This window comes from Cyprinodon tularosa, unplaced genomic scaffold (genome assembly GCF_016077235.1).
Source record: "Cyprinodon tularosa strain WSP-4 unplaced genomic scaffold, ASM1607723v1 ctg106, whole genome shotgun sequence".
NCBI lineage: Eukaryota > Metazoa > Chordata > Actinopteri > Cyprinodontiformes > Cyprinodontidae > Cyprinodon > Cyprinodon tularosa.
In genome coordinates this window covers 946,467-965,299 of record NW_024037849.1, presented here as the reverse complement: position 1 = coordinate 965,299, position 18,833 = coordinate 946,467, and the positions used below count along the sequence as shown (strand labels likewise).

The 18,833-nt window shown below is 36.6% G+C and overlaps 1 protein-coding gene across 2 annotated transcripts in view; it reads left to right on the top strand.

Annotated features, from left to right (window-relative positions):
• The window catches only part of si:ch73-61d6.3 (occludin), a 30,042-nt gene extending 13,531 nt beyond the window's left edge, over positions 1-16,511 (top strand). For both annotated transcript variants that reach the window (XM_038286555.1, XM_038286564.1), the window contains 5 exons: positions 7,094-7,248; positions 10,954-11,166; positions 12,231-12,402; positions 15,094-15,135; positions 15,322-16,511. In XM_038286555.1, the coding sequence (XP_038142483.1) occupies positions 7,094-7,248; positions 10,954-11,166; positions 12,231-12,402; positions 15,094-15,135; positions 15,322-15,420 (681 nt within the window). In that variant the 3' untranslated portion in view covers positions 15,421-16,511. The remainder of the gene's footprint in view (positions 1-7,093; positions 7,249-10,953; positions 11,167-12,230; positions 12,403-15,093; positions 15,136-15,321) is intronic.
• Positions 16,512-18,833: the final 2,322 nt, after the last annotated feature.

Here is an 18,833-nt window from a genome sequence, read left to right as displayed (position 1 = left end):
AGACAGCTGGTCAGAATAATTACCAACGCTAACGTTGAAACCAGATAGCTCTGTAGCAGGAGTCAATAAGTTCTTATTGAGTAACTTTATCCCTGTTTTTAAAAGGCCAGATCATCGGCTCAGCTCCATTATTTTAAAAAAGATTTAAAATAAAACAACTGCACGTATGATATTTTTTGTCTGCAGGCAGCATGCAGCCATTGACCAACATATTCAGCATACATTACTGATAACTACAACCTAATCTGAATTTACTCTAGATTATAATCTTACAGTAAAACAGTTGGATAAAACACTGTCTGTTCTCCCCTTTACCTTAGATTGTGCTAAATACATTTCCAAGATTAGAGATGAACAATAGAAGAAAACTGCATTGCAATAACAATACTTCCGACTCTCTGCAAACTGTAGTATGTCTGGCTCAATCATGGGTGTCAGATGTGTGCATCTAATGTATTGAGATTGAATTTATATCTGGCATGCAAAGTTTAAAAATAAGAATACCAAAGAACTTAATGCACACACTGATCATGCGATTAGAGTACATCGCACAGCACTCAAAGAGAAGTCTGAGTACGGTAAAATTATTCTACGTTCTCTATTTTTAACCTGAACTAATGATGGCAAACAGATTATTGATAATGTGTCAAAACATAGCAAGCTTTGAAAGTCTGCCTCCTGTGTGCAGAGCTCTCACCAAACAAACGGCCAAAAGCTGTCACTTTCAAAGTAAAAGCTTTTAAAAACAATATTTTCCAACTGGCTTTTAAAAATAAACATTTAAAACATGTTTAAATTCTGATTGGACATTGACCCTCCAGGCGGTCCTGGGCATTTAAAGTGGGACTGATATGACCTCAGGGCTGTAAAATGCTATAAAAAAACTTGGATACAGAGCTACACAAAGAAGAAAAATAGGACGAAATCCTAAACATAAAAATATTTTATATGGATTCCCTTTCATATTTGTGATTTCTGCTTAAGCCTAAAAGTTGCTGTTTTCCAGCCGTCTTACCAGTACCTCCTAGTTTGTTTCCATTTGGCATTTGGTTGCTCATTTCAGAAACAGATTGCTCAGACTGCTGTTGACTGTCCATGAGACACGAACTGCGGAGTACATGTTTTATTGCTCATAAAAGCAGCAAACATAAATTGCTTTCACAGTGTTCCTATTGTTATAAGGCATTTACAAGTACGCCTGTGCAGATTCTCACTTATCCAGGTTAGGACAACAAAAAGAGGCTTAAATAGGAGTCAACCAGACTTTCACCCAGTTTTTTGGTCATCTGGTGACTCGCAGTAGAGGAGCCTGTTGTTGGAGCGCTGCTGTTTTGAAGCACCTTTAGGTCCATCCTAATGAGCAGATTCCAAGTCAGATGTAAACCAAAAGACCCACTCGTCTTTTTCCTGGGTCTTTGGAGTCTGTTATTCTGTTTGACTTAAGAGTTTGGCCATTTGAATCACAATTTATCTATTTCTCTATTTAGTTATGACTTTTCTCTTTTAACAAAGATGGCTTCCTTAACCCCTCTTCTAAACCATCTGTCCTCTCTGTCCAAGAACTGGTTTGTCATCTTGGTTGTCTAAGGTGTTTCATAAATAAGGGGGTGAGTCAGGTCACTTTCATTTTAAATCTTTTTTGTGGGTCATTTGTAAGAATCTTTTTTTATTTATTGGAGATTTTATTAAGTTTTTATTACAGAGATCCCATGTTAGGTTCTTTTATAGTGTCTTAGTAAGCATAGTATTCAAATACACAACTAGATCAAACATGGGGAAAATACCATAGTTCAGTCTACCGTATAAAACGCAGGGTTGCAGAAGAAGTGTGGTTATATTGGATTATAAGGAGCTGTTTGTAGGGTGTCATTGCCTGATGATGGGCATCATGCACTGAGAGGCGGTTTCTATGCCTAGCGGAGTAAATCCTCTGACTAGCACTTGTGTTTAATAATGCAGCACTGCTCAGTGATGTCATCCTCATCTTATTGTTGCTGTGGCAATACTGTGCTGCCACTCTATTTGAGAAATTCCTTATTTTTCAAGGAGATACTGAGAAAAGGAGTATGGGTAAGGATTAGAAAAGCTTAGGAAAAGGCGCAAGACTTTTTATAAAATACAAGCCCTTGGAAAATGTGATGTTGCCTACGGATTATTATTTACTCAAAGATTAAGCAGCACCCATTTGAGATGGGTAACCTACTTTTTCTGTGCCTTGGGACTGTGTTCTTCACTGAATCCTCCAATGTGTCTCTTTATATAGTGAAAGCTTAAACCAGAAGATAGATCTTAGACTTGCATTTGGTTTCCACCTTTCCAGATTTTTTTCATCTTCTACTCAGCACTTTAAATAAGTCCACTAGTTTCTTGTTTTTTTTTTTTTTTACATTGTAAGGTACAGGACCGTTTAAGGCAGTGGTTGGCCTAAGTGTGGATGGGTCGGTTGTGGCGACCAGGGAGGCTTGGCTTGGTCTGATGACCTCACACACAGGCCTTATTCAGCCCAGCCAGGGGGGCCGCATTGTCTCTGCAGCATGAAGTCATCAGAGTCAGTCGTAGAAGGGCTTCTTGTGTGCTACAAGCACTTAGAGGGAGAAAGCATTTTGTGCTGGTTCATGTAGGGTTGGAAAACATTGATAGAATCTGTATAATAGGACATGTTTTGAGCTTATTTTTTCGTGTTAGAACCGCAACAGCAACAACCAAAACATCTATTTAGCTAATTGGTATTTTCTGTATTAGTCCAACACAATGAAGCTCATAATTTGATGTGGAAGATATTGTTATGTAGGGATCTCCCGATACAACCTTTTTATTTCTGATACGATACCGATATTGCATCTTTGAGAACCGACCAATACAATATTCAGCCGATACCCTTTCAGCGTGAATCACACATACTTTTAATACTGAATTTTTAGTGTGAAACCTTAGAGAAGTAAACTAGACAGAAGCGTTTTGTTTTTATTAGCATGCTAGTGTAGAAGATTGTAGGTCCAGGCCGATATAATTCACTAGTATTTTTTTTTCAGATTTAAATTTAATTTTTAATTAGTTGTTTCATCCAACTAACTGGAGGCTAGTTGTGTGTGATAAAACCACCTTTATGGCCATCATGCTAAGCTTTTTTTTCTCTGCTAGAAAATAAGCCATTAAAGACTTGACACTTCAAAGGGGGTTAATCTTCTAACTGCACATTAACTCTAAACATGCAGCCAGAGCTGCAATAAAGTGATTTAAATCAAAAGTATGTTCACATGTTAGAATGACCCAGTTAAAGGCTGGATCTAAATTAAGACTTGAGAAAATGTTTACAGACGGGATCTAATCTGACTGAGCTAGAGTTTTTTTCTCTAAGAATAATAGACAAAATTATTTCAGTGTTAAGATTTGAAAAGCTGCTATAGATATAGACCTAAAGACTCGTAGCTGTAACTGCAGCCAACAGTGCTTCTGGATGGTGTTGACTCAGCATGGATAAACATAGATGCATTACATGCTGTTACTCCACACCACAATTACACATGACTTTGTGTTGAGCTATAACACAGAATCCAGATAACATATAATGAAGAGTGTTGTTGTGGTTGTGTGAAAATGTTAGAGTTGTGAATATTTTTTACAAGGTGTTCTGTCTTATTTATGTACTTCTGTATCCCACTGCAATTTCAAATCAACCGTCCACTTTCCGTCTGTTTTATTATAAGCATAAAACATAGATTGAAACATTATGACCTTAAAGCATCCTCGTGTTGTTACAGTCGGAACTGTGGAGCTTAGATGGTTCTCTTGTGCAGACAGACAGAATGAAGCAGTTTGGTGAGTTAAAAAAGGAATTACTTATGAAAAAAGGTTCCAAAATGGTGAATCCTTTCTTTACTTGGCAGAAGAGTTTCATAGCATGGGAGCAGTTCCCCCCCCCCCCCACAAAGAGAGAAATCAAACTGACTATATAGAAATACATGTGGTAATAGACATGAGAAAACAAAAATGATAAACAAGTGAATTAAAATACATGAAGGACACTTCTGCTTACTTGGCTGTTGAACAATTCTTGATTTCAGGGTTGTGGAATGGTAACTTTTCCAAAAGGCTTAGACTTTATATATTTACTTTGGAGGTAACGTAACATTTATGGAATGAAGTAATTCATAATGAGCACTAGTAACTGACATTTTTTATAATTTACATAATACCCAGAGATTGGTAATGTTTTGTACATTGGAGAGCTCATACTATATTATGTGTATCTGTGTGTATGTTATATATGTATATGAAGTTGTATTGTTGTGTGTGTGTGTGTGTGTACTTCTGTATTTGGCTTCATTGTTACACAGCTTTGATGTAAATCTATTAAAAAATGCTAAGACCCCAGGAAGAATAGCTACTGCTTTGGCTCAGTAGTTAATGGGGATCTATATAAATAAACCAATAAACATGTTTAGGTGGCAAGGAAAAGCAATAATGACAGCAACTGAATGGGATTGGAGTAAATACACACAGAGAAAAGAAAAAAAGCCATAGCTGAATGAGCAAAACCACTGGAAAGATCTAACCTTTAACCCTTAAATAACCCCAAATCATAATGCATTTACCATTATGAATTTATGAACTTTTTTCACCTAACAATGTAATAATGAAACCAATTGAATTGGTATGAAACCAATTAGCCGCGCTATTTTAGAGTAGAAGTAATAATAATTGGGTTCTAGTCTCCTTTTCATCTTGTAAAAAAAAATTAAAAATTAAGCCGTTCATATCAACGGTTTTCATAAACTTTAGTCTGCCTTTGTTGTTGATATTATAATTTTCTTTTCCTTAATAAAATATTGCTTTTTTCTTCTTTTTGCTTATGCATTTATAATCCCTTTAGCCTGATATTTAATCTGCTAGTGAATCATTGAAGCAGAACAAAGTCACATTTCAATTAGAATTGGCTGTAGATATTTGAATTTGAGTTAAACCACTGCTTTCTATTCCTAATTGCTTTCTATTTGACTACTTCCCAACTTTATATCTTTGGTATTTTTACTTGCAGCAACTACAAGCTGCACATCTTAGTTTTTGTGTCTCAATAGTTGGTCCTTCCTTTGCCTCCGGCCTCCTACTGTAAACACATCCTGTGCTCACAGCGGATTGCTTGTTGTGTTGCACCCTGAAAGGACATTGTTGAGATTCCTCTATGAAATTCCCCCCATACAGGATTCACCTGCAGCTGCAGGAGAGGGAGACCCATGCTCACCATTATTATTGCTTTTAGTGGGGATGTTTGTTGTTTCTGGAGGCAAGATATTACAAAAAAAACAAAAACAGAATACTGATGTTTTCCTTTTTCCTCTCCTGTTCTTTTATCATAGTAATTTTGATGCTGATGCTATTGCCCAAAAATAAACATGTAGTGGTCATCAATCTTAGTAATGGGTTAGTTAAGATTTTCTATCCCACTGCATAAAAAATAATAATAATAATAATAATGGGTTGCTGTAATAATCTATATATCCATCTATATATCTCATATCTGAGAAAATATAGTAGCTGATTATTTTTTTTTACATTTTAAGAGAGCATTTGAAGTCCTATTCAGATCCATTATGTTTTTGTGAATTCGATTTTGCATTAGAGGCATTATTTTTATGAGGCTTATGAATCTATTAAAGGCAAAAGACAGAAACCCTTTAGGATTATCTTTTTCTCGCATCATAATATCTTTCTATAAATCCTACAGAGGCATAAGCTTCTCGCTTTGTCGTACTCCTCTGTAATCTTTGATTTTTTAAAGGTTTTATGAATATGATTCTCAGTTGAACTATTTATTTTCCTGATATAAATGACTAAATTTAGATTTGATTATTTAATGTTTCTTAAAGCCTGAGAGAAAAAGTGAATTACATTGATCTTGTTTAGTGCATACTGTAAAACGATGTATAAACTTGCTGAGCAGAGACCAACCCTGATTCCTCCGTTGTGAGGAACAGAGGCTTTCTGACCTCACAGGAAGGACTTGTATAGTAAATGGGTTGTAGGTCAATGTTTTTACACGTGAGACTCTTGTTTACTTGAGAACAAAGAGGAAGAGAAAATCTTATCCACATGTGAATGATGACATGAGGCAGGTGAAGGAAAAGATAGAAAAAATAATTGTTTGTTTTCTTGTTATGACAAATCTTTTGGTTTTTATTTTTAATGGTTATTTTTTATTTATTTTTTTTAAATTGTGCCGTCTGTCTCAACATTTTACACAGTCCATGATTCATACTCTTCTGAGGGATCATAGAAAGTACCAACCATGCTGCGACAGAAGTCTCCTTCTAAATTTTCCTTATAGTCTTCTGTTGGAAAACATAGTTTTTTAACTCATATATCTATCATTAAGAGGCTGGTTAGACAACTCATTCAAATTAAAAAATCTATAGAAAAAATATTGTAAATTATTGGTGAAATTAGGGTTTATCCTAGGCTAAACTTCCAGAAAACTGAAAGATCTGTATTTTTCTGTTCAAATTAATAAATGATAAAATAAGATGGTTTATTTTTCATTAAACATTCAACATTTTGTAGGTCAGCTGGAGGGTTAGCCCGAGCCATGCCACCACAAATGGCCAACCAGATCAGTATGTCTTTAGTGGGAGAGGAAACCATACAGACTACACACAGACCCCTGCCCAGCCCAGGGTATTGTCATCACCACAGTGTTTAGGAAGGAGAGTTCCTAAAAAGAGACTTTTATGATTTCTTATCTCCGTTATTCATTACAAATACTTGACTAAAACAAAAAATATTTCAATGGCTCTGGTTCAAGTACTTAAAGAATAGTTCGACATTTATTATTAAAGCTGAAGATTTCCAGGAAAATCTCATGTTTGAACTTTTATTGTTTTAAAGCTGAGACTTGAAGTGATTAATACTGTAGATAATATGAATGGGCTAATGAAAATGTCAAAACATAAGAGACAAAGAAAAATAGGTTTATTTAAAGTAGGATATGAGTCAGACAACTGGTCCATAAAGAGGTTTGGCCCTTATTCTTTGAGTCGCAGCAGTTTGTTTGTGTTTGCTCAGCCTTTTCCTTGTGCTTTCTTTCGGCTCGCCGTAGGTGAACAATGTGGAGGAAAGCCGCAGCATTCAGGATGCCGCGACCCTGCTGGTGTCCGAGAAAGGAGGCGGGCTGCTCAACGCCTCATCCGACAGTGTCTCCTCCTACCCCCCGGCCAAGGTGGACATCGGCTCTTACAATGAGGATGATAACCAGTAAGTGACCTTGTTTTCTTTTTAAAATTGCTTTTATTTTGAAACTTTTCGTCATTCGATCCTCAGATTTGAAATTAATAACTTAGCTACTTTACCATATCATAAATATGTAACGACAGACAATATTACTAATAATTTAATTCCCCTTTTGTATCAGTAAATTATTTGTGAGCCTAATTTAAGTTTAAACAACCTCTAGATTTGTTCAGCTACTAAACAGTTGACTGTATTTTATTTATAAAAAACTAAATAACTTTTGGTGATAGGAAATTCATAAAAGCTTTGTTTATTTAAATAATTTTGATGTGAAAATCAATGCCAGTCAATGAGCAGACCAAAGCTTTACATTCAGTTCACTAGTTTGGATTTATTGTTGACATCCAATCTTAACAGCTTTAACTTTTATGCGTACATGTTCAATAGTTTGATGAGGAGTTCCTCAGTATGTTTAAGAGAAACCGAATTGTTTGAGCTATTATTGTAAACTGTGGAGCAAATTTAGTAAGATTGTGCACTGTTAGGGGCTGCAAGCGTGGCACAGTGGGTAGCACTGCTGCTTTGCAGCAAGAATGTTCCGGGTTTTGTCCAGGGTCTTGCTGCATGGAGTTGCATGTTCTCCCTTAGCATGCATTGGTTCTCTCTGGTTACTCCGGCTTCTTCCCACAGTCCAAAAACCTGACTGTTGGGTTAATTTGCTTTCTGAGCTATGTTCTCAGTGCAGTCTGAAGTGACCCAAATCCGATTTTTTTGCTCATATGCGACCTGGATCTGATCTTTTCATGACAGTCTGAATAACACACTCTGATTTTTTCCAATGCGACCCAGGCCGCTTGGCTATGTGGTCCTGGATCCGATACGAATCTGATCTTTTCAAATGCGACCTGTTTCTGAACAGCCAGGTCGCATCCATCCGACCTAAATGTCATTCATACCCGACAGTGTTCACTCTTCTGCTGCTTGCTACCCAGAAGTGGCAAGAAAAACAACAGCAATGGTGGACAATAATGCGGAGAGAAGTATTTATGTTTAAAAATCTTGGAAAGATTGAGTTTTTAAGGATGGGAAAGATCGCTAGATGTTCTCCAGCACTACCATCCATGTTTACTTCCGTAAACACGTCATTGCGTCCTCTACTGCGCATGAGGGATACTTAGGTTGTATGAATGCAGTTCACACAGGAGATCACATAGAAGTCGCATATATTTGGTTTCTGTGTTGTCCTGCGATAGACTGGCGACGTTTCCAGGGTAAACCCCGCCTCTCGGCATTGACAGCTGGAGATAGGCACCAGCACCCCTCCCAACCCCAGCAGGGCTAAGCATGACAGAAAATGGATGGATGGATGGATGTTCAATGTTACAGACTTGGTTGATGTTAACCTGTTTTACCCGTTCTAAAAACTGTTTTGATCCAAAATTTACATTAAAACTTTATGATTTGGGATCATAGTTCTGTTAAAACTCGTCCCTGTGTCCAAGTTTCAATCATGCTATTCAGTCTATGATGCTGCTATAAAAGGCAATTGCTTGTAATATATAACTGATAATAAACTGGAAGATAATGGAACATATGTGTCACTGTGCACAATAAAAACCAGTTTAACATCAACAAGGACCGGGTGGGGTAAAGTCAGAAAATAGCACCACCTCTAAAACAAATACCTAGAATTTCACCTGAATTTTGCATTTTCACACATTGATGTTTCACCTTTTTACTTGTGTTTTTCTTGGTTTGTGTTTTTTGTTTATAATAGGACATCAATACATATCAAAACTGATTTGGAAAATGATTTTGATATGCTTCAGAAAGAGTGAATTCCCTTGCTCTGTACTAGTGACAGTTTAATGACAATAAAACAATAAAAAAAAAAGAAAGAGAAAGGTTTATTATGTGTAAATATCTTGATCTGTGTAAGGAAACTATTCTGTTTAAATATGCTCAACACATTCCTTTAAAAGAAGGGGTCAGATTATAGCAGCACATTGTGTGAGGTTTAATTTTTTAAAGCTTAGATTAAAGCCGCATCTAAGAAGATATTAATGTAGGTGTATTTTTACATCTGGGTTGTCCCTTTTGGTATAGCGGGGTTAGTTTGCGTCTTTAACAAAGGAAACCAAGGTCCAAGTCCTGTATTCATAGAGGGTTTCCAAGCATTTAAGGAGCCCTGCCATGTTCTATGTCTATAAAGAACACCAAAAACCACATCTGCATGTTAGAATAAAGCAATATGTGACCAGCCCTTGTCCTGATAGTGTTTACTTAATCCTTTTTTAAAACATTTGTGTTGCATGTTGCACCAGGCGCCAATTGTGTATGCAACCAGATTGAGCTACTATCATCGAAGTTCATAAAGTCAAAGATGGATAACTTCACTAACTTGCTGAGACAACTGAAAGGACTCTGGATTCTATCTGGATTATAGAAATCCATGATAAATTGTAATTGGTGAACCCAGTTATTGTTAAATTTTATTGCAGTTGTTTGATGCTAACATCCTAAAATAGGAATTTGTAATGAGTGGATGTGAACATTTGTATTAATGGAAGGACCTTTCTGCTGATGAAAGCTCTCTGAATGCCCTGATTTTCCTAAAATAGAAAAGGGAGGTTCATTATTGTTAATCGCTATGTACTTTTTTCTCTGTTTATGTACCTATATTATTAGAATAGGGAAGAGTAGTATTACCTTGTAATGCATTTTCTGCTTTTTGTTTGACTCATTTGCATGTGACATGTGACAGAAGCGGCTGTAATTACTACCCTGTTTCAAAGCTCATAGAAACACTTTGCCCTGCCCACATGGAAAGCTGTTTGTAACCTTTGAGATCCAGTTGGATTTACCGCCCCGCCCCCCACCCCCCTCTGCCATTGGATTGTCTGAAGAGGAGGAGATGGGGGATATTTATGAATAAGTGTTCTGGTTTTAAAACTGCTGTTGGTGGAGGACAGTGTTCTGGACATGTCAAGGTATTTTAAAAAGAAAAGCATCTTTCAAAAAATTTGAAAAATATTCAAAAAGAGATTGTTGTCTAGTCACAAATACCTCTTCAAAAACACAGCTTTGAGTCAAAGTAGAAATGATTTCCTCTGTTTTAAAGTAAAGAGAGGTGGTTTCATAAGCAGAGGAATGTTATCCTGCAGACCTGCAGGGCGCTCTGTTCCCCACATAATTCACTATGTAGTAATAACCTTTAATATCTGTGCCATTGGATTTGGATTTTTCCACAAATCCCTACAAACCTATGAAATTGAATGGGCTTCATCCACAACGTATTAATGCTCTGTACCTGCCTCCTGTTTACTGTGGAACTCCATATGGTGGCGTTTTCAGAGCGAAGGACAAGAGCAGCAATGACCATGTAAACTCTTTCCTTTCTCCATGTAGCATCCATTTGAAACTTATCATTAAACAGCCTCCGGTGTTCTTGGAAGTACATTTCTTTCTTTGAATGATTTTAGAATTATTATTGCACTACACCATAAGATAAAGTATTGTAGTATAAGAGATTATCCACTGGAACTGTACTACTTATACATAAAAGGCCTTTTTCAGATTCTCTTTAGCATTCTTTGTTGCATACTTAGTTTTTAGTAATCAATGAATCTAAAGAATAATCCCTAAAATAATTTATAAATTCTGTCTGAGTGCTTCTAATAGATTAAACGGCTTAAACACCTGATGTTACCATATAATCGTTTTCCTCAGATACTCAGAGAAAATAACCAGCCGGCCATCTGAAGGGTTTTCCTACGGTGGCAGGATCAGCTCCAGCCCGTCAGAGGAGACAGGAGGCCGCAGACCCTCTGCTAACCGGGGCAAGAGACGCAGACGAAACCCAGAAATGGACGAGTCCCAGTATGAGACAGAATACACAACAGGAGGAGAAACAGGCAATGAACTTGATGAAGAACTGGAGAGGTGAGAGTTTCTGAGTTTCTGTCGGGATTAGAGGTGAAAATGTCCTGAAAATGTCATTATCTCAGACCTGAACATGATTAGAACGGTCCGTTTCTCCCTCAGGACCAGACCCAGATTCTCTGATACAAATGATTAACTGTAACCCTTGGAAATAGAGCTGTCCCAATAATTAGGGCAGCAATTATTGCCACAATTATTACTATTATTAAAATAGTTTGATACAGCCAGACTTATTTTTATTATGAAAACATGGAACAAAAAGATGACAAAAACCTTCACAACACCACTGGAAAAAGTTTCAGTCTGTGTTCCTCAGGTAATCCTCTGAGGCATGCTGCTTCACATGTTTCCAGTAGGAGAAAATTGGGACAAAGGTTAGATGTAGGGATGCCCAGATTGCAGTTTTTCCTGAATTATGTCATTTTACAGCTTTCTTTGAGGTGTAACTTGTCAGTTCCATTTTAGATTAGTTCCAGTTATTATTTTCTCCGTAAACAAAACAAACATATAAACAAGTAAATTTCTCCACTGTGAGATCAATTTAGTCAATCAAATCAATCATAACAAAAAAATACTATTGATTATTTTAAGTGATGTCATTTTAAATCCAACATTAAATAAAGCTTTTTACATGATTGGACTTCACTTGATTCTTTGATAAAAACAAAAGTAAATTTCAGTTCATGTTGTTTGTCTATGTGAGTGCTATTTTAAAAACATTTAATGAATAGAGCATTTTTTAAAATCTTTTAGGTTGACCGTTCCATTACCCATCAGAGTCAATCAAAGTCTGGCACATCTTTGATAAAAATTAGTCAGAGACATTTTTTTAATTATAATTTTTTTTTTCTTGCACCTGAACTTCCAAAACTAGCATAGACAAAAGAACATCTATTCATAATCTATGAATACATTATAATTCCTCTGTTAGACTGAAAATAATTTTTAAACTTCCTTCCATTTGATTTTAATTGGTTTCTTTCTTTCTCTCTTCTCTTCTCTTTCTTCTCCATCTTTTTTTTTTTCATCTCGCCACAATCTTCCCCATGCTTTTTTCCATGCAGTGTTTACCCCGAAATAACCACGGATTCTCAGAGAAACAGATACAAGAGAGAGTTTGACGCAGACCTGCGGGAATACAAGCGCCTATGTGCCGAGATGGACGACATCAATGATCAGCTGAACAAACTAAGCCGGCAGCTTGACACAATTGATGAGGGCTCTGCTAAATACCAGGTCGGTTCTACAGATCATATAGGATGGGTTATTATTCTATGACATGAAAAAATGAAGCAGTTGGAAATATTGGCTGTTGGTTTTTTTGGCCTCAAAGTCCTCCCTTAGTTTCTAAAGTAAAGATAAAAAAATAAACCAGTTAGAAATTTTGTAGAGCTGAAGTATACTGAATTAGTTACAGTTGAGATGCTTATGATCAGCTTATCCAAACTTTAAAAATGCTGTAACTCTTCCTGTTATTTGTAGAGTTTTATGAGCCTCAGGAGTTTTTTTAATCTACAGAATAAGATTGATTTTCTGTTAAAAGGCTTTAACTCACTAAATCTCTAAAGCTGATGTCAGTGAAAGCAAATTGTGTTTATTTTAAGGGAAAACATTTCATTTATCAGATGGACTGGGATATTTTTAGACGTGTTCAGGAAAGTCACTGGACTATTGTGCACAAAAAGTTGCATTACTGTAAGGGGACAGAAAATGAGACACTAATTGTTTTTACAACTAGAGTTTTGTACGGTGTGATGTGCAGTGTTATTTAGCCCCCATTTGCTAAAAAATTTCTATTTTCAAAAAGGACATCCATTCAACTAGCTACTATTCAGCTATGTTAAGTTCTCACTAATGTCAAATAAAGGTGGCTTAGAATTACCATGCCTGTAGCGATGCACCTAGCAACCCTGCAGCTCACGTTATTGTTATGCATGTTTGGTTTTGCACTCAATAAGAATATTGTCATATTATACTTCATATTTTTTTTGCTCTAAACTATAAACAACATTTTGTCTTTAAAAAATATTGCTGCAGTATCACAAATACCACTTTTTTGTAATAAGCACATTGAGTTTGAAATTTTTGTATAATTACAACCTCAGTCTGCAGCTCTAGAAAGAGAAAATCTGTAAACACAGCAAAAGCTGGTCTTTTATGGTTACTGATTTAAGGGCTCATTAGGCTTGATGCACAGTCATTACACGTAGAGATTGTCCTTGCAAATCTATCTGCATAGTTAGAAAGCTTTCCTAGATGCAGACAGAATTTCAGTACGGAGTCCTTGCAGAGGAATTTTATAGTTTTTTTTAATGCAAAATATTTCAAGCTTTTATTTTTTGTGACTGAATATTATGGGTTAGAAGTAAAGAAAAACCCAAATTCAGATTCTTACAGTATAAACCCAAAAAGGATGTTTTAGGTACACATGTAAGGCATCTGTAAACTTTGTCCATTTCTCTGCACTCTGCTTGGTTGGGTCTCCTCTTGTATGAATTATTGCATAGAGGACTGCATCTCTAGCCTGACGTAGTCCGACTCAATTCTAGTTAGAATATGAGTCTGATACTGCTCCATAGAGCTGTGATTATGGGGCGTGTTTCGAACGAACCAGGAAAAAAAATGCCTCTGCACTCAATTGGATAGACCTACAACCAATAAGAGCAACAGAGTGCGTGACGTATGTTAAGCGAGGCATAGTTGTTGTCCACAAAAATCAAAGCGTGCAGTTGCACGCCTAGAATAAGAAGATGAGACTTGATCGCGTTTCTCTGTTCCTCTTTTAAAATTAATTTGCTGTCGGTATCTTCCAGAACAGACCTAATAGCAGAATCTACTCACCCAAACTCTCCAGCGGCAGCCATTATTGTTGTCACCCAAGCGCGCTTTGGTCACGTGGTTGATTACGTTACTGTTGATCATCTGTCCATCATCGGATAAAGCCCGCCCTGACAATTTGATTGGATCGCCAGAGGGTGGGCGATCATACTCGCGCTACTATGGAGCAATGCCAGACCGAACTTCCCGACCTCAAACTTTGTGGGCGGGACTAAGTTCGGAATGGCACCCAGGCTACTGCATCTCAGCCTGTGATACTGTTTAGGTGTAATGGAAGCCAAGGTTGTTTTAATCGCTGCCTTCAGGTCATCTGACTTGCTGTGTCTTTGGTGTCTCCCATCTTCTCTGGTAGTCATTGTCAAGGCTTGTTCCCCAAGAAAGAGGTTGATTCTAGCCGGTCGGCTGTTAACTAGACGCTGCAGGCGCAATAGTATAGTCCCAGAGGTTGGAGAACAAACAGGAGATCAGATCTGACCAGTCAAAGAAAAGCAGGATAATCCAAAGCGCGAAGCCAAAGCTAGTGTCTAGGACGTGCTCTGGATTCAGAACCAGGAGATCAGAACCCCGCAGAAGTTCCAAAAGGAAATCCAGGTCGCTGTCAGGAATCAGTTCCATGTTCATTTAACAGATGTAACCCAGCAGGAGTCCGAAGACAGATGAGGCAAACAGATCAGAGGGGAACAGGCAGGCTCAGTGGTTTAGAGGCAGAACAGGTCAAGATCAGGTAATCATCAACACTAAGGTAACGCTGGAACACTCAAAACGGGCTTGAGAGATAATCTGGCACTGTTGACTGGTTAGATGGCTGGTTAAATAGAAGCTGGAGCAGGTGGATCAGATAAACGGTAATGAGAAACTGGGTGGAGTTAGATAGGTGAATGACATGAGTAATTAAGCAAGTCATCAGTGCCAAGATCTTTTTTGTGTTCCTAATAAAACCTAACCTACGTTTTGGATATTTGGTCTTTATTTCTTTAGTTTTGCTTCTTTATTATCTAGGGTTCTTTCCACATCAGAATCTCCAGACCTCTAAGTGTGTGCAAATGATACGTAATCACAACTAATACCAGTTTTCTTGTTGTCTCTTAGGCTGTTGCAGAGGAATATAATCAGCTGAAGGATCTAAAGCAGGTAAACAGACCTTAGAATATACTGTGATCTAGTCTACAAAACATGTCGTCAGACTAACATTTGATTAGTTTTTTATTTTCATATATTTTCAGATGATTTTCTTTTTTAAATAGATTCCTGGTTGTCGTAGTGCTGTGTTTTTATTATCTGACAAATATTTCCATGCATTTCTTCTGTGCTCTGCAGACATCAGATTTTAAGTCTAAGAAGAAGGAGTGCCGCAGACTAAGACACAAGCTGTTTCACATCAAGCGAATGGTGAAGGACTATGACAAGAACCACTGAAGGGGTCAACTGTGTTCCATCTCTCCGCGCATCAAAAACCTCTCAGACGTTGGTCAAGATACACTCCATAAACACTTCAGAGAAAGTAGCATGCTGAGGTCAAAGCTACAGCAAACACAGGCACATGCAGACCTATGCTGCAGCCAAACAATGTACAGGGAAACATACGGTAAAATTAATGATCAAGAGTTGTTTACTTTCATTTTCTGATCGCTAATTTATCTTTTCACCAAAGCAGAGGCAATGTTGACAGGTGTAGCATCTCCTGATAAAAACATTTCTCAGTGTTTGCACTGTGGAGACCACCGACTGCTGGGTGAAAAGGGTCATTTCAAGCTTATCTGCTAACGGGGATTGCTTTGCAGAAAACATGCAGCTCTGTTAATATTTGTTGTGACCTTGTTGCAAATGTGCTTTAGTTAAGCTTTTTCTTTCACACAAGTGTCAGTATTTGCAGCCACTTTAACCATCGGAGAGCTGCCAATCTGTGGGAACATTGTACTGTTTTTGTTCTTTTTTTGACTACTCTTAGGTTTTTATTGACTCTCAAATGTGATGAAACCAAAAAGCGGATAAACTGCCCAGTGTGATAAACTCTAATGTACTGTACACGCTTTAAAGGACTCAACTTTATACCAGGTATCAAGAACAGACTGATACTACATCCATTATATCAGTAAATATAATTGTGGAGCATTATTATACATAAAAGATGTGACTTTTTAATCATTTAAAATCTGGTTGGTAAAAAAAAAAAATCTAACTGGTTTTATATCGTCTATCATGAGCTTCAATATAACCTTGCCCAATGATGTTCATTTCAATCTGCTGTAATGTTATTTTTCAGTTAAATGCAAAAAGATCTGCTGTAAATTTTAAAAAATGCCTTTGATTTATTTTGCATTTTCATTTTTATGAAGATTTTTATTGTCTTTTTAAAAACCGTTTATGAGCCATTTATTTTTGTAAGACATTTATTTTCACTGTTGTTGTCATTAAAATCTCTTTTTTGTTCAATGTACACATGCATAAATTATGTTGTCTACATAGTATTAATTTAGCAACTAATAAACGTCTAATTCTCAACAAAACAGTACTTTTTATTACTGCTCCATTGGTTTGCAGAAATCAGTTTCTCTTGTACAGAGGACACCCAGCAGGGAGGGAAAGGTGAGTTTCTGCTTCATGGATCTTCAGTGAGCCACCAACAAGACCAGTGAGAGAAATGCTAACAGATGCTGCCCTCTAGCGGTTAAGCATAGTAATCATTTCAAAGATATTCACTTGTTGCACAAAATACATAGTATTGTAGCAGATGTGCAGCCTTGTGTTGTCACAGCATGTTGATTTGATGGCAGAAATTGTTCTATTTTATATGTTTGCTGTAACCACTTCATCACTGATGAGAACAGCAGGCAGATCCTGTTCAAGGGGCAATGGATGCATTAGGAAGAGATGGAGGCGACTGCTGAGGCGACAGGCTGTTAGGTGTTCATCTGTGCAGTGAGTGTAATAACCTTTACTCTTTAAAATAGTTGTGAAAATAAGAGTTGTAGTTTTGCTTCATCATACTGACTTATTACCTATATGTAGAAATATGTATTATCAAAGTATAGAAACAAAAAATTTGATTAATTTCAATAGTTTCAGGTAGAGTAAAGTTTTAATTTTGTTTTATGTTGTGTAGTTTTTGCAAATGAATGAGTTTCTGCTTTATGGATAAATAGAAAGGATTTGCTCCTGTTCTGAACTAATTCAACTTTCATCTATTGTTGCCATGCAAAGTAAATGCAGGCCTAAAATTAAACGTGTCTTTAACTCTGCCATCAAGATCATCCTAGTCTAAAAAAGTTAAATCTAACCTTTAATTAATGCTCTTTAATTCAGTCTTAACATACCAAATTGAAAGATTAATGTGTTTATTACATTGATTAATAATAAATGTATTAGGGCCTCTAACGATTTCAACATAATTATTGTAAATGAGGATTTTTTCTGAGTTTAGTGAAGTGTCTTCAAATATTTAATCCGTGTTTTGTAAGATCTATTCTGAGCAGGAAGGTGACATGATCTAAATGCCTCTTAGCTTCTCTTCAGAACAGGAAACACAAGACAACATGCCAGTTAAACAATGCAGATGTGTGTTGAGCTTCATGAATCAAGAATAAGCTGAAATAAAATATCCACTGGCCTGAACCTGCAAATTACACTGTAAGCCTAAAATATTGTCTTTCATTGAACTGAACTAGACTAAAGTTATTACTGCATCTTACTGTAGGTGGAGTTAGAGGTTAAGCCTGCCTGCTGCATTTAAAGTCTTTGACTTTAATCTTTTATTGAGCTCCTGGGGTTAAGTCTTCTTAGTTCAAGGATCAGTTCTTTAAAATGTGCGAAACATTCATCCAAACATTAATGGATCCATCCTGTGGGATTGATGTAGTAGGTAATAAGCTAAAGTGAATTTAATCTCCAAATGTATCAAAAATCAATCTGAAGAGCTTAAAAAAAGGAGATTTTTCTTTGTACAGCAATTAGAACTAAAAGTAATAAGAAACCTAATGCCTCTAATAATAGATGAGAGCAATATTTAATGGAATTAAAAACTATGTTTATCAGTAATTAAAGACATTTTTATTCATTTATGATTAAGTAAGATGGAACAAAAGAAGGCTAAGGTAAAACTAATCCTGCTTCAAAACTACAGATCAGTAGAACAAGACAGAGTTTGAAATATGGTCTAAATTGGCTGAATCCACGTCAGTTCTTGTGTCCTTTCAAATGACTTATCCAGATTTACCTAAAAGAAAGGGGAGGAGAACCCAGCATTTAAAACAAGCTGTACTGTTTGGTTCTGATGTTGAATCAAACAGGCAGATGATGTTCAACCTTTATCACACTGTTTAGTACTTCCTGACAGAGCAAAAGCTCTTCTGATCCACATCCTGTGAGATCTTCTAAGCTAAATTAAATAATAGTGTAGGTGGCACTAAACATCCTTGCTGTTAAGGACAGTAAAAATAAAAGTATTTTTAAGGACAGTCAAAATAAAAGTACTAATCTTTTTGTGGGATCTGGGTAACCTAGAGGCTTTAGTGAAATCAATTAGTATTTAAACCTGTTATTCATCATGTCTTATTCTGTAAATTAGCAGAATAGGATCAAAAATCAGATGAACATCCAATTAAACAGCTACTGCTGGGTCATATGGTTATCATAGTTTGGATGCATATGATCTCATGTGTATCATCTTATTATCCCCACTGGCTGCAGTGATAATCAGATGATATGCAATGCTCTGACTAGGCCTGTGGCTCTGTGAAGATTTTGAAGTGAATTGCAGGAATGAAGCCTACAATTCACTCCAAAGCCTTATATTCATGGTGGTTAGAAAATAACGAGTCAGCCAGACAAAC